Source organism: Lepidochelys olivacea, assembly GCF_965140295.1.
Source record: "Lepidochelys olivacea isolate rLepOli2 genome assembly, chromosome: 12".
Taxonomy (NCBI): Eukaryota; Metazoa; Chordata; order Testudines; family Cheloniidae; genus Lepidochelys; species Lepidochelys olivacea.
This window is the reverse complement of record NC_140422.1, coordinates 38,774,805-38,795,176: the sequence shown is the minus strand read 5'-3', so window position 1 is coordinate 38,795,176 and position 20,372 is coordinate 38,774,805. Positions and strand designations below refer to the sequence as shown.

The 20,372-nt window shown below is 66.3% G+C and overlaps 1 protein-coding gene across 2 annotated transcripts in view; it reads left to right on the top strand.

Moving 5' to 3' along the window:
• The window catches only part of PIEZO1 (piezo type mechanosensitive ion channel component 1 (Er blood group)), a 112,005-nt gene that overhangs the window by 79,831 nt on the left and 11,802 nt on the right, over positions 1-20,372 (top strand). The window contains exons 10-36 of one of the 2 annotated variants that reach the window (XM_084644325.1): positions 24-96; positions 1,086-1,186; positions 1,960-2,220; positions 2,308-2,419; positions 3,030-3,208; positions 3,772-3,920; positions 4,690-4,869; positions 6,129-6,211; positions 6,641-6,801; positions 7,117-7,293; positions 7,550-7,675; positions 8,076-8,276; positions 8,634-8,838; positions 9,441-9,545; positions 10,097-10,250; positions 10,656-10,899; positions 11,439-11,535; positions 12,423-12,591; positions 13,086-13,175; positions 13,485-13,573; positions 14,335-14,406; positions 17,295-17,395; positions 17,866-17,953; positions 18,442-18,519; positions 18,979-19,151; positions 19,230-19,342; positions 19,659-19,853. In XM_084644325.1, the coding sequence (XP_084500451.1) occupies positions 24-96; positions 1,086-1,186; positions 1,960-2,220; positions 2,308-2,419; positions 3,030-3,208; positions 3,772-3,920; positions 4,690-4,869; positions 6,129-6,211; positions 6,641-6,801; positions 7,117-7,293; positions 7,550-7,675; positions 8,076-8,276; positions 8,634-8,838; positions 9,441-9,545; positions 10,097-10,250; positions 10,656-10,899; positions 11,439-11,535; positions 12,423-12,591; positions 13,086-13,175; positions 13,485-13,573; positions 14,335-14,406; positions 17,295-17,395; positions 17,866-17,953; positions 18,442-18,519; positions 18,979-19,151; positions 19,230-19,342; positions 19,659-19,853 (3,776 nt within the window). The remainder of the gene's footprint in view (positions 1-23; positions 97-1,085; positions 1,187-1,959; positions 2,221-2,307; positions 2,420-3,029; positions 3,209-3,771; positions 3,921-4,689; positions 4,870-6,128; positions 6,212-6,640; positions 6,802-7,116; positions 7,294-7,549; positions 7,676-8,075; positions 8,277-8,633; positions 8,839-9,440; positions 9,546-10,096; positions 10,251-10,655; positions 10,900-11,438; positions 11,536-12,422; positions 12,592-13,085; positions 13,176-13,484; positions 13,574-14,334; positions 14,407-17,294; positions 17,396-17,865; positions 17,954-18,441; positions 18,520-18,978; positions 19,152-19,229; positions 19,343-19,658; positions 19,854-20,372) is intronic. The other variant, XM_084644326.1, reaches the window with a different exon arrangement.

The window sequence follows — 20,372 nt, the reverse complement described above, 5'->3', positions numbered from 1 at the left end:
CCCCTCCTATCTCTGTCCCCCAGCGGATGCTGTCCCCGGGCACCGAGGCCTCAGCTGCAGACACTGAAAACTGCACCGTGCATGTGATCGGGCCAGGTAAGTGGCCGTAACCAGCCCAGGAGAGACACACTGGGGGGCGGCTCAGCTCAGTGACTGCAGCGGCTGCCCCTTCCTGGGCACTGCCCTGCTGTGCTAGCCTCTGGTGCTCTCCTGGGCGTAGGGCTCCATCACGGCCCCACTCGCCTCGGCCCTTAGCTGGTCCCCACCCCAAGCCTGCAACCCCTGCGCCAGGAACCCCCTTTCCTTGCGCCCAGGGCGGGGCAGCCTCCAGAGGGGAGTTTCTAGGGCTTGGCTGGCACAGGCCCTCGTCCCTGCTCTGCCCCGGGCAGTGAGGTGGGCATGAGCTGCCCCCCAGCCCTGCTCATATTAAAGGGACCCCAGCAGCCAGGCTGAACCGGCTGCTCAGTTGGGTGTGAAGCAAAGCTGACTCCTAGTGGTCAGAGCTCAGCATTGCAGGGACGTGCACCTTCCAGGGGTCGCATGAATGGGGGGTCTGTTCCTGTGTGATCCCCCAGGCCCCACCGCCCCCTGACCTGGTCCCGGGCACGGCGCCTGTCACTGTCTGATCCCCTCATGGCCCCACAGCTCCCTGCGCTGACCCTGGGCACCGCGCCCATCGCTGTCCAATCCTCCCACAGCCTCTGACCTGGCCTTGGGCACTGCGCCCATCACTGTCTGATCCCCCCATAGCCTCCAGCCTGGCCTCAGGTACCGTGCCCGTCACTGTCGGATCCTCACGGCCCCTGGCCTGTCGGTGCCGCTCTCGTTCTACATCGGTCCCAAAGTGCGTGGCCAGTTTTCAGCCTTGCTCTGTCTCCTCGAGGCGGGTGGGGCTGAAGGGGCTGGTGGGGGGATTTTGGGGCAGTGTCAGGTGCCTATGGGGTGAGCTGGAGCCTTCATGCCCCATGGGATGGGCTCCTCTCTGGGAGGTGATGGGTATGAGTCGTGGGGTGCTCTGGTGGTGGTGGGGGTGTATCTGGGCAGTTTTGGGGCTGCTCTAACCGTCCCTGCGATTCTCTGGGCAGTGAGTAAGAAGCCGGAGCGGCGCAGGCAAAGGCTGCCCCTGCACGCGCTGGGCCACGTGATAATGAAGCAGAGCTACGTCTGTGCCCTCATCGCCATGATGGTGAGCCTGGGGCAGGGTTCCGAGCGGCTGGGCAGGGGGAGCGCCGGAGCGGAGCGCTGAACCCAGGGGGGGCTGGGCTGACGTGGGCAGGGGGTACGGCTGCTCCGGAGCGGAGCATCGAACCCCAGGGGGGGCTGGGCTGACGTGGGCAGGGGGTACGGCTGCTCCGGAGCGGAGCATCGAACCCCAGTGGGGGCTGGGCTGACGTGGGCAGGGGGTACGGCTGCTCTGGACCGGAGCATCAAACCCCAGTGGGGGCTGGGCTGACGTGGGCAGGGGGTACGCCTGCTCCGGACCGGAGCGCTGAACCCCAGTGGAGGCTGGGCTGACGTGGGCAGGGGGTACGGCTGCTCCGGAGCGGAGCATCGAACCCCAGGGGGGGCTGGGCTGACGTGGGCAGGGGGTACGGCTGCTCCGGAGCGGAGCATCGAACCCCAGTGGGGGCTGGGCTGACGTGGGCAGGGGGTACGGCTGCTCTGGACCGGAGCATCAAACCCCAGTGGGGGCTGGGCTGACGTGGGCAGGGGGTACGCCTGCTCCGGACCGGAGCGCTGAACCCCAGTGGGGGCTGGGCTGACGTGGGCAGGGGCCAGCTCTGTACTGGGGCTCCGAGCCCCAGTTTGGGGGCTGGACTGACATGGGGTGTGGGAGGGGGTGCACCAGCTCCGGATCAGGGCTCTGAGCCCCAGTGGGGGCTGGGCTGACATGGAACATGGGGAGCGATGCACCAGCCAGGTGCAGGGCCTGAGGGCAGAGTCTCCTCTCCCCACCAGGTGTGGAGCATCACCTACCACAGCTGGCTGACCTTCGTGCTGCTGCTCTGGGCCTGCCTCATCTGGATCGTCCGCAGCCGGCACCACTTCGCCATGCTCTGCTCCCCCTTCCTCCTGCTCTACGGGCTGGCGCTCTGCAGCCTGCAGTACGTCTGGGGCATGGACCTGGAGCCCGAGCTGCCCACCCGCGTCGGTTTCATGAGCCTGGAGCAGCTGGGGCTGGTCAGGACCAAATACCCCTGCTTGGACCTGGGGGCCAAGGTAACCCCCCCTCCGCTCCCCTCCCCTCCCCGCCTTTGGGCCGGCTGGTTCCTCTGCCCGTGGCTGATCTCCCGCTGCTCCCCACAGCTGCTCTACACCTTGCCCTTCTGGCTGCTGCTGCGGCAGTTCGTGAAGGAGAAGCTGCTGAAACGCCAGCGCCCGCCCGCCCCGCTGCTGGAGGTGACCGTCTCCGACACAGGTGAGAGCCCCTCCCCCACAGCCTGCGGGGTGACCCCGAAACACCCCCGGGTCCTGCCCGGGGCCTCGGCCTCCCCCACCTCCACGGGGAGCCCACGGCAGCCTTCGGAGGGGGAGGTGCAGCGAGTGCGTGCTGGCCGGGGAGACGCTGCTGCGCCCTCCGCCGTGCCCTGGGCTGGAGCGGGCACAGCCAGTGCCTGGCCGGGGCCGTTGTGGCACTGCAGACCTGTGTGCCGGGATGATGAGGGGCTGGTCTGCGTCCGGCCGGATATAACTGTGGCGGGACCTGGGCAGCTGTGTGCCCCCCTGCCCACAGTAGCAGGGCTCACAGGTGTTGCTCAGAGCAGCCTGGGCACGCTCACTGCTTTGCCATGGGGAGGGGAGCGGGTTGGGGAGCTGGCCCCCTCTGCCTGGGCACGGAGCAGGGCATCTCGGGCACCAGCGGGCTCTGATCCCAGGAACCATGCCTGGTGCCACCTGTGGGTGATGTCTGCATATCTGGGGCCGGAGCCTGCCGCCCACCAGGGAAACGTACATGCTGGGTCGCCCGGAGCCGCTTCCCTGGCTCCAGGCCTGGCATGTCCCCGGCTCTCACCCGCTGTGCCCTGCAGAGCCCGGCCAGCCACGGAGCATGCTGAAGTTCTTGGGCGAGCTGCTGATGGATCTGTACGCCAAGTACTGGATCTACGTGTGCGCCGGGATGTTCATCGTGGTCAGCTTCGCCGGGCGCCTGGTGGTCTATAAGATCGTCTACATGCTCCTCTTCCTCCTCTGCCTCATCCTCTTCCAGGTGAGGCCTGCGCCCGGCAGGAGAGGCTGGCTGGCAAGCCCTGCGAGGCACCTAGTCTGGGCATGTTCCCTGCATGGGGCGCTAGCCTAGGCAGCCGCTTGCTGTCTGATTCCAGGGCTGCCTGGGCACCTGCCCCGTGATCGGCCACTGTCTGCAGCTGTGATGGGGAACCCGCCTAGGTAGGGTGGGCAGGTGCACCAGGCTGCTGGGTGGGGTGCTTCCCGGCCAGCCCTCCGTGCCGAGGCTTAAAGAAACCTCCAAGGCCCCATGGGGTGACTGAGCCACTCTGCGGGTGGCAGCCATCAGGTGGGGCAGAGCAAGGGGCATTGAATTAACTGGCACAGCCGTTGGGGGTCCAGGCCAGGCTCCGAGGGGGGTGACAGGGCTGCGCTGGGCAGGGTGATGGTGCAAGCTGATCATGGGCTCAGGAGAGGGAGCGCGGCACCCACCCTACCCTGAGGACAGAGAAGCTGGGCAGCCCTGCTGGGAGCTGGGGGTGCGGCCGGGGTCTGGGCTGCGAGGGAGGTGGGTGCCCAGGAGCTTATGGCTTCCGGTCCCTGCAGGTCTACTACAGCCTGTGGAGGAAGCTGCTGAAGGGCTTCTGGTGGCTGGTGGTGGCCTACACCATGCTGGTGCTCATCGCCGTCTACACCTTCCAGTTCGAGGACTTCCCCGTGTACTGGCGCAACCTGACCGGCCTCACCGACCAGCAGTGAGTGACGCCCCGGGGGCCGCCCAGCGGCCGCCCCCCCCTCCAGCCCTGCCACTGCCTGCACAGCGCTCCAGGCCAAGCTTTGCTCAGTGGCTGCTCCAGCTCCTAGGTGCTCAAACCCTGCCCCAGGGTCAGAGCCCCCAGGCGGGGTCGCCCCATCCCCTCGGCAGGGCAGGGTCTTCCCTGGGAGTGGGGCCGGAGTACACAGCGCTGAGCTGGCCCTTTCCAGAGCCTGGCCCAGTGACCCTCCCCCCCCGAGAGGAATGGCAGGATTGTTACCTCCCCCTGGTCTATGGAGAGGGAAACTGAGGCACAGAGAGGGGCAAGGACTTCCCGAAAGGCCGTCTGTGGCAGAGCCAGGGAGAGAACCTAGGAGTCCTGTTTCCCAGCCCTCCTCCTCTCCTAGCACAGACTCCAGCTTGCTCTGTGGCCACTCAGGTGATTCCCACGGAGGATGTTCCCGGGTCCCAGCGCTCAGCCTGCTGTCTGGAGCGTGTGCTGGGACCGGACGGGACCAGGGCGTCTCCGTGTCAGTAGCAGCCTGCATCGCCGGGCGCTCTGCCGGCATGCCCATTCTGCTCCCCCGGGGACAGGCAGCTCCGGCCGGTTCGACTAGCTGCTCTCCCACCAGGCTGGGACCGAGGCAGTGCCCCGGCTGCAGCTCTCCAGCTCTGCTCGCTGCGGCTGGGGAGCAGCGTTTGGGGTTGGATGCAGGAGTTGGGGTGGGGGCTCCGTCACCCTGGCCCTCAGCTGCTCTCCTCCCATCCAGGCTGGGCGACCTGGGCCTGGAGCAGTTCAGCGTCTCCGAGCTCTTCTCCAGCATCCTCATCCCGGGCTTCTTCCTGCTGGCCTGCATTCTGCAGCTCCACTACTTCCACCGCCCCTTCATGCGCATCACTGACCTGGAGCACGTGGCCCTCCCGGAGCCCCGGAGCCCGCCTGCCCCCAGGTATGCTCCCTTCCCGCCTGGCGCTGGATGTGCCCTGAGCAGCACGGGGGGGACACGGCTTGGGGGGTGGCTGCAAAGAGGAGGGAGCAGCAGCCTGGGCAGACCCAGGGCTGGTGACACTGGCCAGGTGATTTCCCAAGAGGGGTTAAGCCGGGCATCTGTGGGCCCTGACTGCTGAGTAGACCCAGAGTCCCATCAAGCCTACTCTCTGGCCTGCCTGGTGCCCCAGTACAGCGTGATGAGCCAGGGCTCGCAGTCTGGGCCCTTGGGTTTGGCTCGGCAGTGGGGCAAGTGGGCAAATACGCCAAGCAGGGTCTGTGGGGACAGGGAGCCGGGAAAGGGGCTGGAGCAGGCTCTAGGAGGTGTGTCTGGAAGGAGAGGGCGCAGTTCTGGGCATCCTGTCTGCTCCAGCCTGGTGCTCCTCTGGGACCCCTGGGCTGGGAGCAGGGGTCCCTTCTGCAGACAGGCCTGGATATGAGCTTGGGGTGGGGGGTGGGCTGGCATGGGACCCTGCCTCTGGCGTTCATTCCCCTTGGTCTGACACGAGGGTAGTGGGGTCCTGGTATCTCCCTGTGCAGGAGCAGTGCAGCCCCTTCCTTGATGAACCTTCCCTGCCCCTGGGCAGCCCCACGCCCTCTCCCCTGTCCATTTGCCCCACGTGTTCAGGAAGGGAGCGTGCGGTGCCTGGTTCCCAGCCGGGCAGGGAGCAGCGTTGGGCTCCTGCATGTTCGGGTAGCACCTGCTGCTGGCTGCGCTGTGGGGCTGGACCGTCCCTCCCCAACCTCCTCCCTTGCTGCCCTGAACGAGGGAGGGGCCAGCTGTGGGCGCTGGAGCCGAGCCTAGCCCTGTTCTGAGCTGCTCTTGCAGCTGGGCCTCGGGATCCAGCCCTGGGCACGCTGCCGTGCAGAGAGCTGGGGCGGGTGAGCGGATGCGGGGCTGTGCCCGGCGGGCTGTCGGAAGGCTCCAGCTGGCCAGTGCAGCGCGTGGGATAAGCAGAGGGCCCTGCCGGGGGGTCTGTCGGATACCAGGGGCTGCAGGAGCAGGGCAGGTGGCTCAGCAGGGCCGCCCGCCCCTCGGAGCGCTGACCCCGAGGCCCCGCATTGGCACTGGCGGGCGCTGAGCTACTTGGGGCACCACCTTTGGGATCTGGCTTCTGCTTCTTCAAGGGCCCCTGGCCCCTCTGCTCCCGGCATCCCAGCCCCGGGGATCCCCCTCTCAGCTCCTCCCCTGAGACCCCGTCCCTTCCCTCCCTGCTGCAGGTGCGAGGAGGCGCGGGGGAGCCACCTGCTGCCCCGTGCGGAGGCGGAGGCTGACCCCGGGGACGCCGACTCAGCCTCGGAAGGTAATCGCCGCTCAGGGCTCTGGGCAGAGCCCAGCGGGGGAGGGAAGGGTGAACTGGGGTAAGCTGGGACTGTGGGGGAGGGGCCGTTTCTCCGGGGGGAGGGATGTTGGGAAGGGGGAGGGAGCCTGCGGGGTGGGGGGGCACTGGTGTGGGAGGGAGCAGGGAGTTGCAGGGCCTGTGGGGGGTGCTGGTGGGGAAGCGGATTGGGAGAGCACAAGGGCGGGAGCTACTGGGGGAGGGGGAGGGCACCGAGGGGAGGGGAGTGCTGGGCACGGGGTGGGTGCTGGTGAGGGAGGGGACATGGAGCCCAGGGTACATGGGGGGTGCTGGTGGGGGAGGGGAAGTGCCTGGCGGGGGGCGGGGCTGGGCGGGGGAGGGCACGGCACGTGGGGGACCGGTGTGGCCGTGACAAGCTGCCCTGCTTTGCAGCGGTGCCCAGTAAGTGGGGCCTGGTGCTGGAGCGCCTGGTGGTGCTGGGCTGGACCTTCTCCGACATCCTCACCCGCGGGCAGGTCTTCGTGCGGCGCCTCGTGGAGCTGCACGTCCTCAAGCTGGTGGCTCTCTACACCGTGTGGGTGGCGCTGCAGGAGGTAACGGCGATGGGCGGGCGTGCTCGGGAGACCAGAAAGGAAAATGCCCTCGAGGGCTCCCACCCTGCTGCTGGGGAATCTGCCTCTGCCAGCCATGGGGAGGGCCCCATAGGCAGGGGGGGATCCTCGGGGCAGGAGGGAGCGCTGCGTCGGGGTGGGAGAGGGGCCGCTAGCTAGCCGGGGGTTCCTTTGGCTGCCCTACGACTCAGTGGGGGGCCCCGGCCGTCCGCGGTGAGGCTGGAAGGTGCCCCTGGAGTTGGGGGCCCCCTGACCCGCGCCCCCAGCTCTGCCCTCGCTCCCGTGTGCTCTCTGCAGGTGTCGGTCATGAACTTCCTGCTGGTGGCGCTGTGGGCCTTCGCCCTGCCCTACTGCCGTTTCCGCCACATGGCCTCCTGCCTCTGCACCGTCTGGGTCTGCATCATCATCGTCTGCAAGATGCTCTACCAGCTGAAGGCCGTCGACCCGCGCGAGTACTCCAGCAACTGCACCGAGGTGCGCGGGGCAGGGGCGGGACAGGATCCAGAAGGGGATCGGGGCTCCCCCACAGCCTGCGGGCTCCCGGCACGCCTGTCCCTGCAGGGCAGCCCAACGTGCTGCCACCCTACGACGGCAGCTGCCAGGCAGTGGGAAGGATTGGCAGCCGGAGGGTCTGACGCCCCTCCTCCGATGGAGAATCGTGGGGACCCCCGGCCGGGGGGCTGGGTCCCTCCCCTGGCAGCTAACGTTCATTTGTTGGTTGGTTCCGCAGCCTCAGCTGAATGGCACCAACCTGCTGGGGGCGGAGCTGAAGAACTCCACGCTCTACCGGGGCCCCGTGGACCCTGCCAACTGGTTCGGCATCCGCAAGGGCTTCCCCAACCTGGGCTACATCCAGGTGGGTCGTTCGGGGGCACAGCCCCTCTCCCCATGCCCCTGTTCTCTGCTGGACTCGCTGCCCGCTCTGCCGCTGGGGATGCCCACGAAGCGGGCATGGGGCGGAGACCCCCGGCTCCGCCCATGGCAGGATTTGAGCCCTTGGAGGCAGCAGGCTGCTGGCCCAGTGCAAATGGGAACCGGCTGCCCCTCCGCCAGGGTCAGCGTTGGCAGCAGAGCTGGTGAATCCATGTGGGCCGTGGGCAGTCCAGCACCTCGCCCACAGCTGGCGGGGTGACCCCTCCTGCCTCTCTGCCACCCCAAGCTGGAGGCTGGGACATGGCGGCTTAGCATCCTGCCCGCGATGCCCCGAGACCTCGCCCGGCTGGGACTCACCTTCGTCCCGGGCCGTTCCCCTGCAGAACCACCTGCTGGTGCTGATGCTGCTCGTCTTGGAGGCCATTGTGTACCGGCGCCAGGAGTATTACCGCAAGCAGTACCAGCTGGCGCCGCCCGCCACCCAGACGCTCTTCGAGGAGGCATCGCGCGAGCACCTGGACCGGGGCCTCGTCAGCTGCGCCAAATACTTCATCAACTACTTCTACTACAAGTTTGGCCTGGAGGTGAGATGGGCAGGGCTGAGGGCATCCCCTGGCGCTGAGGGGGCAGGTCTACGGGAGCGGGCGCTCCCCAGCCCTGTGAGCGGGACCCCAGCGTGGCAGGCAAACGACCCCCCAAGACCTTGGCTTTGGACACGGGCGGGCACCGGTTGTTGGGAACGAACTCCCCCTGGATGGTGATTCCCTGGCCCTGCTGCCCAGGGTGCAGTTCAGGAGGGGAGACCCTGCGGGCCCAGGGGGACCCTGGTTCTTCTCGCCCTCGGCTGGCTCCTCATGGCTCGGTGCGGGGTGGGCGGCGCCAGCCAGGGCCCCCCCGGCATGGGATTGCCGGCAGCTCAGCCCCTTGTCTCCCCCGCCCAGATCTGCTTCCTCATGACGGTGACCGTGATCGGGCAACGCATGAACTTCATGGTGATCCTGCACGGCGGCTGGCTGGTCGTCATCCTGACCCGGCGCCGCCGTGCTGCCATCGCCAGGCTCTGGCCCAAGTACTGCCTCTTCCTGGCCCTCTTCCTGCTCTACCAGTACCTGCTGTGCGTGGGCATCCCCCCCGCCCTCTGCATAGGTAAGGCCCAGGGGCCGGGACCAGGAGAGCAGGGGATGCTTGGAAGCCCTGGCCCTAAATCTCTTCCTGGGCAGGAAACCCCTTCCTTCCCCCCTCCCCAATCTCTGCACAGGCAGGGACCCCCTTCCCCCCCCACACCTCTCCACAGACAGAGATATCCCCCCACCCCCAGATCTCTGCATGGCTATGAACCCCCTTTCTTCCCACCCTCCCAGATCTCTGCATGGGCAGGGACCCCCTTCCTCCCCCCCAACCTGTCCACAGGCAGGGACCTCCTCCCCCTGATCTCTGCATGGCTAAGAACCCCCTTTCTTCCCACCTTCTCAGATCTCTGCATGGGCAGGGACCCCCTTCCTCCCCCCCAACCTGTCCACAGGCAGGGACCTCCTCCCCCCAATCTCTGCATGGCTAAGAACCCCCTTTTTCCCACCCCCAACTCCCCAGATCTCTGCATGGGCAAGGTCTTGGGAGTAGCTGAGGGGAACATGGAGGCTTGTGTGTTATCGAACCCACATCTCTGTAGCAGGCCTGGGAGCAGACCTATGGGCATGGGGGGGGCACGTGTGCCGCCCTCCCCCGGTGACCTCTCCTCTCCTTGGCAGACTATCCCTGGAGGTGGACCCACTCCATCCCCATGAACTCGGCTCTCATCAAATGGATGTACCTGCCTGACTTCTACATGGCGCCCAACTCCACCAACCTCATCAGTGAGTACCCGTCCTCACCCCCTGGCTCCCGCGGCACCGCTGCTCCCCGCTCCCCACGGGACTGGTGCCTCCTTCTGCCCGTCTGTCTGTCCACCCACCCGCCAGCCACAAAGCAGTGGGCGGCACGTGTTCCCACCCTTGGACATGCCTCGTTCCAGGCCTTGGGAGCAGTGTCTTGGTTGCCAGCGTCCTTCCCCAGGGGAATCCCACAGGCCTGACTCTCCCCGTGCATAGCCCCCCTGCTAGACAGAGGAGCTTATCGGCCAGCCTCGCCCACTGGCCCCATGACCCGGCCAGCTGGGTATTCACCATGTGCTTCACACCTCTGGGCATGTCCCGGGGAGCAGCTTCCTTGGAGGTGAGAACTAGCTGTGCCTCCCAGGCAGGGGGAGGAGCCTGCCTGGGGTCTGCCCCCTTGGAGGAGGGGCCCAGCTGGGGTCCACCCCCTTTGGTGGAAGGAGGAGGGGCCTGGCTGGGGTCCACCCAGCTCATTCTCCAAGGTGCCCATGGTGGCGGCAAGGTGGGGTCCCTTTGTCTCTCTCTCCCTGCAGGTGACTTCCTGCTCCTGCTCTGCGCCTCCCAGCAGTGGCAGGTCTTTGCAGCCGAGCGGACGGAGGAGTGGCTGATGGCGGCCGGGGAGAACACGGACCTGCTGGAGCTGGCGAGGGGCAGACCCAACCCGGTGCCCAACTTCATCAATTGCAGGTAGGGAGCTCCCCGGGGCCGCGCTGGGAGCGGGGTCTGGCCTGGCCTGGGCGACTCCCGGCTCACCTGGGGCTGTGTGGAAGCACCCGGATGGTGCAGGGCCCGCTCCCTCGAAAGCAGTGGGCAGGGGGGCTGGGGACCCACAGGCTGGGGGGCCCTGGCTCAGGGGAGCAGGACATTGCTCTGACTGGATTCCAGTGGAGGCCCACGGGCGGGGATGAGGCATGCAGACCATCTGGCGACCTGTGGAGCCTCTTGCTCTGCTCCTTGGGGAAGGGGTGTCCTGCTACCCAGACCCCCAGCGGCCCAGGACCGAGCTGCCCGCTGTGCCGCAGGGATGGGGTGGGAGGGCCCCGCGGGACCAGGGCTGTCAGCGCTGCTCTGAGCCGGCTGCCCCGGCTGCAGGTCGTACCTGGACATGCTGAAGGTGGTGGTGTTCCGTTACCTCTTCTGGTTCGTCCTGGTCGTGGTCTTCATCACCGGTGCCACCCGCATCAGCATCTTCGGCCTGGGCTACCTGCTGGCCTGCTTCTACCTGCTGCTCTTCGGCACGGCCATGCTGCGCAAGCCGGCCAAGGCCCGGCTGGTGCTCTGGGACTGCCTCATCCTCTACAACGTCACCGTCATCATCTCCAAGAACATGCTGTCGGTGAGCACCTGCCCCCGCCGACGCCCCGCTGGCAATGGGCACCGGGCCCGGCTGGGCGAGCCCTGGCAGGGCCTGGGGGGCAGGGGCGCTGCTGGGTTGGCCAGAGCCCGAGGGAGCACCCTCTTAGCACCCCCCATGCAGCCCCAGTTCCACTCTGTGCCTTGCCCTGACACCTTTCCTCCTGGGCGATCTGCCCATTGGCTGCTCCGCTGGCCCCGTGGAGCCAGGGCTGGGTGGGCGAGAGGGGGCTCTGCCTTTCTTGTCCGTGCAGAATTCAGACCCCCATGTGCCCCTGGGGCTGGATGGGTTGGGCATGGTTCACACGCCCCTGTGGGAGCCCCCTCCTCCGTAAGGGCCTTCTACCTGTGCTTTCGGAAGCCCTGGCAGGGGCCGGGCTGGGCATGCATTTCCTTTAGACAAAGGGTGGTGCGGAGCAGAGTGGCAGGGGCCCAGGCAGGCAGCGTGTGGGGAGGGGAATAGTCCCACGCTGTTTGCCCAGCGAGGGGGGGCTGACCACCTCCCCCACTCTGTCCCGGCAGCTCCTCTCCTGCGTCTTCGTGCAGCAGATGCAAAGTAATTTCTGCTGGGTGATCCAGCTCTTCAGCCTGGTTTGTACCGTCAAGGGCTACTATGACCGTGAGTATCCCTCTGCTGGGCAGAGCTCACCCGCAGGCAGGCCGCGCTGGCAGGGTTAGCGTGGGCACCCCGGGCACGGCCACAGACATCTCCGCCTTTGTCTTGGCTTGGACAGTATCTCTGGGGGGAGCAGAGGCCTCATACTAGCCCCACTGCTCTCTCACACCCCACTGCTGTATGCCAGGGCTTGGACCATGGGCCTATCCCAGTACGAGGGGCTGGCCATTGGGGCCTGGGGTCCCCCCAAGGTCAAGAGGATGGGAGGGGCTGAGGCTCAGGGTGTTGTGGGGTTGTAAGTGGGGGGCCCAGAACTGTGGGAAGGGAGCCTGGGGTCTCCCAGTGCCCAGAAGGTGGGGGCTGAGTCCCGGAGATTTTGATGCCTGCAGTGTGGGGGTTGAGGCCCAGGATCTCCAAGGATGTGTCTACACTGCATTGTAGACTCGGGGTTTTCAAGCCCGCCCTGGAGTGTCCACACTGCACTGTAAACCTGGACTTACAGGTGCTGAACCTGGGTCTCTCAGCCGTGTTAGCACATCCACACTGCGCTGTGCAGCCCTTCTGAGCTGGGTCTGCGGTTTGAGCTGTGTCTACACTGCACAGCGATGGTGCTTGGCCCTCAATCACAACAGGACTCAGGCTGTGACCCTCCCCACAGCAGGATCCAAGGACCGGGTTCCTGAGTGCTTGTGACCCAAGTCAGACAGATCTGTGTGTGGACGGAAGAGGGGTGTGGGCTCAAACCTGAGTCAGGACCTGGGTTTGTGTGCTGTGTAGACATAGCCCTAGTGCCAGGGATGGAGTCCGGCCCAGCCTCGTGCTGCTGTTTGCCTTGCGGTTGCTGGGCTTTGCCTTGTGCCCTGAACGCTCCTGTCTCTCTGCTTTGCCAGCCAAGGAGATGGGCAAGGACCAGGACTGCTCGCTGCCTGTAGAGGAGGCTGGCATCATCTGGGACAGCATCTGCTTCTTCTTCCTCCTCCTCCAGCGCAGAGTCTTCCTCAGTTACTATTTCCTGCATGTCATGACGGAGCTCCAGGCCTCGGCCCTGCAGGCCTCCAGGTGGGGGCGGCACGGCCAGGGGATGCGTGCTGGTGGGGCAGGCGGGGAGCCCACTCACTGCAGGGGCATGGGGAGAGGGATCTCCCTGTGAGGCGCTTCTGCCCCCGGCCCAGCCTGTGCTCTGAGAACCAGACGGGGCATGGAGGTGGCATTTCCTGCTTTTGCCCCCTGCAGAGGCTGCAGGCTGCATTTCCCACAGCCCCCAGCTCCCATGGGGCACCGGGGACTGGAGGCCCTAGTTCCTGTGGGTCCCTGGGCCCCTGTGCTGGAGGCCCCCATCCCAGAGGCCAGCAGGGGCTGGAGAGCCTGGCTCTCTGGGGCCCCAGGGGAGGCTGGAGGTGCCTCTGGATCCCTTGTGCCCCAAGCTCTGGGCACAGTGCCCCGGGGGTGGAGGTTGTCTCGCCGTTCTCTGGAGCAGGTGCCTGGAGTGCCCGGGCAGGGGGCAGTGTGCGGGGGGGCGTGCCCTGGCTCACTGCCCCGTGGTGTCTCTGCAGAGGTTTCGCGCTGTACAAGGCCAGCACCCTGAAGAGCATGAGTTCCCACCGGCAGACCGAGGAGAAGTCACTAGCCCAGCTCAAGCGACAGTGAGTCAGCAGAGAGGGCGGGTCCCAGGCTGGGGGTTCTCGCTGCCCACAGCCCCTCTGGAAACGGGGGCCTGGGGAGTGGAGGCTAGCCGCCCGGCTCTGTGGGGGGAGATGGACCCTCCAGCTGGGGGCAGGGGAGGAATTGGGCAAGGAGAAGGTCTCCTGTACCCGTGGCTGGGGCCGCTGCATGCTGGGGGACTCCACAGCGGGCAAGGGGGGTTCCAGGCCCAGGCTGTGATCAGACAGAAGGCCGGAGTGGGGAGACGGACAGCGACAACGCCCGCAGCTGCTCTGTGTTTGTGGCTGCAGGATGGAGAGGATCCGGGCAAAGCAGGAGAAGTACCACCTGGGGCAACACCCCAGCGACTCTGCCGAGGCCCCGGATGAGGACCAACCAGGTGAGGGGGGTGGGGGGGCGCAGCCTGGCACCATAGGAGTGGCAGAGCTAGCTTCTGCTGCCACCCCCAGGGAGTCCTGTGCACCCAGTGCCCATCACCGGGCTGGTATTCCAGTGGGAGCTTGGTTGGGTAGGACGGGCTGTAGGGCAGGAGGGAACTGGCAGTGGCTTTTGGGGATCCGGGGTGCATGCGGTGGGGCTGTGCGCCCCACACCCGGTAGCCTGGAGAGCCTTAGCCCAGGTGGCCCCTAATCCCCCACGCTGAGCAGAAACCTCTGTCTGTCCCTCCCTCCCATGTGTGTCTGTCATTCCCCTGCCCAGGGAAGCCTCGCATCCGTCCCCGTTCTCCCCCAGACCCTCCCTTATCAGTGCAGCGAGGTTGTTTGCCCTCAGATGGTGCCACCCCTGGGGTACGGCTGGTTTCAGGCCCCCACAGCAGCACTAGTTCCTTTGCCGACCGGGATGCTGCTGGGGCCACGGCTGTGCTGTGAAGAGTGTGAGCAAGCTAGGGATCCTCCCTCCCTGCCTCACTCGCCCCCAAGTAGCCTCAGGGGCTGGCTCGGGCATACTGGGCGTGTTCATTTCCACCCAGTGCTTTGGGTGTGGCCCGTCACCTCGCCTCATGTGCCCTGCCCCAGGCCGAGATCTTTGAGGTGGTCTTGGCTGCCGTGGGGCAGGGTGGCTGGGTGCAAGCTGGTGCAGCCAGCAGGCGTCCTGCCCCGGCTGACGGGGTCCTCACCCTCCGATGTGCCCGTTCCGCAGAGCCAAGTGGCGAGAAGGACCCTTCCCGGCAGAGGAAGAGTTGGTGGCGGCCCTGGTTAGACCATGCCGCAGGTACTCCCCCCGCCCCAGCATGGAGCACTAACACGGGCGACTGCCCTCGGCTCTAACCCTTCTGGTGGCGAGTCACTGACGCCTGTGGGGGGCTGCAGCAGGGGCAGGGCCGATCCCCAGCCGGCTGCCCGTCCCCTCTGCAGCCCTGGGGCAGCAGCTCCAGAGCTGCCTTCCTCGTGGCTGGCACCGGTGCTGACGGTCTGTCCTGTCCTGCATGGCCCTGAGCCCGGCTCCCTTCCCCTCTGCGTCCCACCCCACCCTGGGGCGCTAACCTGGTGTTTCTGTGCTTGTCGGTACTAATCCAGTGAGGGGCGCAGGGACAAATCCTCGGTGCCCATTGGAGCCCGTTTGTAGGCAAGTCCCGGGACAAACTCCAGGCTCCAGGCTTAAACTGAGGCAAGGCTCAGTTCCGTGAGCAGAATGGCTTCCCCGGAGCACTCACATGGGCCCTGCCTACAGGGGCGTGTGCCATTCAGCTGCTCATGCGCACCAGTTCCTCCTGGGGCGAGTCACTGGTGCAAGCTGGCACATGGCCCCAGAAAATCCCCGAGTGCCTGGCCGTAGAGGTGCCAGGGTGCTCTGTGAGCACTGCGCCCCAGGGTGCTCCCCGCGGGCTCCAGGGCTGATTGGGATGCAGCTGTTTGAGCGCTCGGCGGCTCTTCGGGGACTCCACTCTTGGTGCGTGGGTGCGTGAGATCAGATTCTTTGGCCGTCAGTGTGTACAGGGCCTGTGCCTGTGCCCTAGGTGTCCACCCCCAACCCTCCGCCCAAGGGCATAAAGTGCACGGAGCCGACCCAACCGCCCCTCGGTTCCTTCTGACCCCCCGGGGCCGCAGGACAGACCAGTGCAGTGTCCACCGTCCCTCTGCGCACCATGCCGGTGCTGTGTAGGCCATTAGTTGATTGCCTCTCGGCAGAGTAGCTGTGTGTATATTTATGTCTTTGCCAAGGTTCGGGTAGGCTCGGAACATGGCACTAGCCACATGGCACAAGCGAAATCTCGGGGGTTTGAGGCTGCTGCCCTGTGGCACACTCCCAAGCCTGTTCGTGCTGGCCCCGCACAGTGCCTGGCCCACGTACGAGAGGGACGCGGCCCAGAGGGACGTGCCGCCCATTGCTCTTTCTCCAAGTGCTCATGGTGCGAGGGACGCCTGCCTGGAGCTGTCCATCCTCGAGAGATTGGATCCAGCCTCCCCCAGCTCCAGGAGGGGCTCATCCAGAGCACTGTCTCTCGGTCAGTGCCCCGGAGTCCACGCCCAGCTCCCAGGCCGCATTTGCTCAAAGCCCTGTTTGCCCGCCACCACCCCAGCGTCGACATCGTGTGACCGGGGCTGGAAGCAGCGTTGCTCCAGGGCACAGCCAATGCACGGGTGCCATCTCCAGGGCCAGCAGGTCGAGCCGCAAGATGACAGACCTGTGACTCGTCTCAGGCTCTGCGTGTAAAGGGCCAGAGGCTGGAAACCCTGCGCCTGGTGCCTAGGACTGACCTCCAAGAGCACAGCAGTCCCTGTCACTCTTGCTACCAGCCCCCGGCCCCACGGGCATCAGTACTCAGACCACCGTGCCATCCAGCCCTGTCTTGATTGCCTGGGAACCGTCTCTGGGACCTGGCACCATGGCACCAGCTCTCCTGGCACCTAGCTGGTGTTGAGTGCTTTATCTGTGGGCCAAGTAGCCATCACCTCTCCCTCCAAAGCTGCCTATCCAAACTGTCAGTGTCAGAGATGTCGGTACGCCAGGGTAAGGGAGGTGTCCCTTGTACTGTCCTCTCCTCCACCAGGGCCTGATAGACGGGTCCCTCCCTAGGAGGAAGTAAAGTCCTCTTCCTCCTCCTGTGCTGGGCAGAGCAGGGCTCAGCTCCCACCCTCCCCCTCCCCTCCCTCGGTGGCACGGTGGAAGAGGAGTCCATGAGAGGTAGCAGGAAGAGACCTCACAGGGAGCTTGGCGCGTCATGCCAGCAGAACAGAATGATTCCGGGATACCCCCATGCTGAACTTGGCCTTTGCTGATAGAGACCAGGGGCCATGGACACCTCCCAGCCGTTCTCCACCGGTAAAGACATGGTAGGAGCTAGCCATGTTGGATCCAAAACGCCACGGTAGCGCTCGTTCCTCTGGAACTGAGGCAGCCTCTGGGGCCTGCCTGAAGAATGTCCCCATTTCTCAAAGGCAGGGCAGCCCTGCAGACCTCAGGCTTCCCCCTCCAAGACACTGCTCGTTAGCAGAGGTGTCCAGATGGGAGGCCCATTTTGGCAGGGCCGTCCTGCTGGTGAATTCCTACCCACCTCCATGCTTGGGAGCCATCAGGAGCAGGAGCCGGCTGGCCAGCCACCCAGAGAGGACGGTTCCTGACCCTGCAGCAAGGGTGGTTCCTCAAGCTGGGTTGTCCATGTGGCTTCCTCGCCCTGCCCGCTTTCCCCACTGCTCCTCTGGGGTCCCGGGGAAGGAACTGGGGGATTGGGCTCCCTAAGTGCCCTCGGGTGGGGGTGTGAGGACGTGTAGGGCGCAGGCAGGGCCCCACGGCCAGGCGCAGGTCTCACGCGCAGCGAGAGTGGAGTCCTTGGGGAGCCCGCCGGGAGGAGCACCGTGACTGGAGGGTAAGCGACTGCTCGCTGGGTTGAACTAATGAAGCCCTGAGATTCACTGCACTCAGGGCAGCCTCCAGGTTGGCTCTGCCCCCGGGGCTGTAGGCCTGACTTCACCTTATCCTGAACTGTGCTGGTCAAACCCCACAGACCCGTCAGTGCGGTGGGGCCTAGCCTGAGTGCCATTCCCCTCCGCCAGGAGTCAGGGGGGTGGGGGCAGGAACCTTCCCTCCTGGGCTGCGTCCTATGCGGGTCCCTCCATGACACCGGCTGTTGTGTGTTGTCTCCCCCCGGCTCCCCGCAGTCCTGCACTCAGGTGAGTATTTCCTCTTCGAGTCGGACAGCGAGGAGGAGGAGGAGGCCAGCTTGGAGGAGCAGAAGCCAGCCAAGCAGAGTGCATTCCAGGTAAGGGCAGCCCCCAGCCGGCCTGCTGGAGCCGGGCAGCTACGTGTCCGTCTGTCTGCTCTGCCCATCTGTCCGTCCATCCATCCGCATTCTGGCCACCTATCCCTGTACTTAGCCATCTGTCTCTCCCCTGCCCCTGCCCCCAGCTCTCCCCACCGTGCCGGCCGTCTCCATCCCGCATCCTCTTTCGCCCTCCTCGGCCAGGCTGCACTGATGGCCCCTGGGCTCCCTTGGTGCCATCCCCGGGGATAGACGGGACCAGACTCCAGTGCCAGGAGGGCACCCTGGATAGCTTGTGGAGCCCGGCGATACTTTGGCACAAACCTCTGGGCAGGAACCACCCCCCAGCTGCCCGCCTGCCCTCTGTTCACCAGGAGGGGCAGCGGGGCAGGTTGGTCCTGGGCAGGGCTGGCGCGGTGGGGCTGGCGGCTGCCGGACACTGAGCTCTGCACCTTGTCTCTCGGCTCCAGCTGGCGTATCAGGCCTGGGTGACCAATGCCAAGTCTGTGCTGAAGGAGCGGCAGCAGCAGGACCGGGAGGACGCTGAGTTGCCAGCAGGTGGGACTGGCTTGCCCTCCTCTGCCCCTTGCCCGGCTCGCCCTGGCTGAGATAGATGGGGGCAGGGAGCCCCCTGGGCTCGCAGCGTGTCCCTGCCCAAGCTGGGAGGAGCCCTGGCTGGGCGCGTCCTGTCCCTTGGAGGGGAGAGCGTGACAGAGGCGACGTCACAGCTGGGGAGGCCAGCAGCATCCCAGCCCCATGTGGAGAAGGGGTGTCCTTCCCCCTGATCCCAATGGCTCCATTCCCCTCCCTGTCCTTTTCCCCTCCTCTCTGTGGCCCCATTCCCCGCCCCAGGAGGGATGTGGCGATCCTTGCTGGAGAGGGGCCCAGCTCCCCGCCCAGTGCCCACAGGTCCCATAGGAGCCTTGTCGCGGGCCAGCCCGAGGGGGCGATGACGACCAGCCCCACGGAGGCTGTGCGTGAGCGTCTGGAGACGGCAGGCTGGGCGGGCGGCTGGTTTCGGGGGCGTAACCCACCCTGCCGTGCAGGGGACGGCGGAGACGGAGACGTCTGTGAGGCCGACGCACCTGAAGAGCCTGAGGACCAAGAGGAGGAAGAGGACACAGGTGGGAGATGGGGAGATCTAGGGGTTTGCGTCCCCCATGGCACGGGCCCCCCATAGCCCTGATTGCCTCCCGCCCTGTGCCAGGCCCCACTCCCTCCCCCGCACACCGAGCGTGGGATCTGCCGGAGATCGCTCCCCCTGGGGATGACCTGCCCTGCTCCCCGCAGGGCCCGGGGAGGGGTCGTGCCCACAGCCAGCAGGGCAGCGTAGCCACGCCCCAAGGGGGTTGACAGGAGGCGGGGGGGGAAGGGGCTGCCAGACTGGACCCTGCTCTGGCCTGGGCGCGGGGGGCTCAGTCAGGCACCAGGTGCTGCCAGGCCCTTGTGAGAGCAGCCAGGCGCTGCGTGAGCCATGGGGGAGACCAGCCCGGACCCTCCCTGACCTCTGGGTGGACAGGGGCCCCTCCCCGAGCTGGGTGCCGCGGTTCCAGAAAGCAGCTTCCCCCTCCCCGTCCCCGCAGAGAGGAGCAACACGATGCAGCGGGCGCTGAACATGGTGCGTTTCCTATGGGTGCTGTGCCAGGCCACGGTGGACGGGCTCACCCAGTGGCTCCACACCTTCACCAGGGAGCACAGGGACATGTCCACCGTCCTGTGGGTGGAGAGATACGTCCTCACCCAGAAGCTGTGCCAGGTAGGTGTGGGTGGGGGGGAGGAGCGCTGCAGGTGCCAGGCCGAGGGGCGCTGGGTGACGCTGCGGTTCCCCTGGCAGGGAGACGAGGTGCACAGCGGGGTCCTGGACGACCTGTACCAGCCGGCGTTGGGCGACGAGATGGGCCTGCAGGCGGCCGTCGCCGTGGGCTCTCGCAACAGCATGGCTTCAAGGCAGGTGCATAGATGGCCTAGGGGGCCTGGGCAGGGGCAGCTCAGCCCGGAGCCAGGTTACTCTGCTTCCTTCTCTGCAGTCTGGTGCCCTCTTCTGCCACCTCTCTGCCCCCCAAGTGATCCCTCCCTGTGGCAGCCGGGACTGCTGCTCCTCCCCTCCTGCCACCTGTGCTCTCCCCTCAGCCACACCACGCCAACCCTGCCATGCCCACCTCTGAACCCCAGCATCGCCCAGGCCGGGGGGCAGCGGTGCTTCCCCCGATGCAAGCCCTGGCTGCTCGGGGAGAACCTGACCCTGTGCTTGTTGCCCTCCCAGTGGGTGCGAAGGAGGAGACCTTCTCAGCAGTGGGGCTGAGGTCACTAACGACACCACCTCCCCCGTGACAACCGGCTACCACAGCGAGGAGCAGATGGGCTCCCAGGAGGATGTGGAGCGGATCCAGGGGTCTCAGGAGCTCCTGGTGTATCCCAGAAACCGGACCCGGACAGCCAGTGAGCTGCTCTCCAACAGGTAGTGGATGGCTCAGAGTGAGAGGCAAAGCATTGTGGGAAAGCCATGCAAATTAGCATGGCCCTGGCTAGGAAGGACATGACCTCGGAAGCCTGCAGCAGCCACTGGGATGTTCTCGTTAGTTTCACGGTGTGCATGGTGGCCTCTAGTCGCAGATGTGTGTCTGTGTCACTGCTCCATGGCTGCTCAGCCAGCCCCCACGGGCAGCAGCTCCGGGCAGTAGCCCTGGGGCTCGGTGCTCCGCACACGGAGGTGAGAGACCCGGTTCAATCTGTGCGTTGATCTCCCAGTGACTCAGCCAGGCCACGGGCGAGTGGCTGTGTGTGCAGCCCCGGGAGAAGGGGAGCCCTTGGACTGCTCTGGCTTCCTGGAGTCCCATGCAGCTTGCCTGAGCCAAAAGACGGGCAGAGAAAGGGTGGCAGGTGCTGGGGAGTGGGGGGATCCCTGGGGAAGGCGTTGCTAGGCTCCCAGCCTGTCTTTTCCCTCGGCAGGACAGAGCAGGCCTGTGGACGTAGAAGA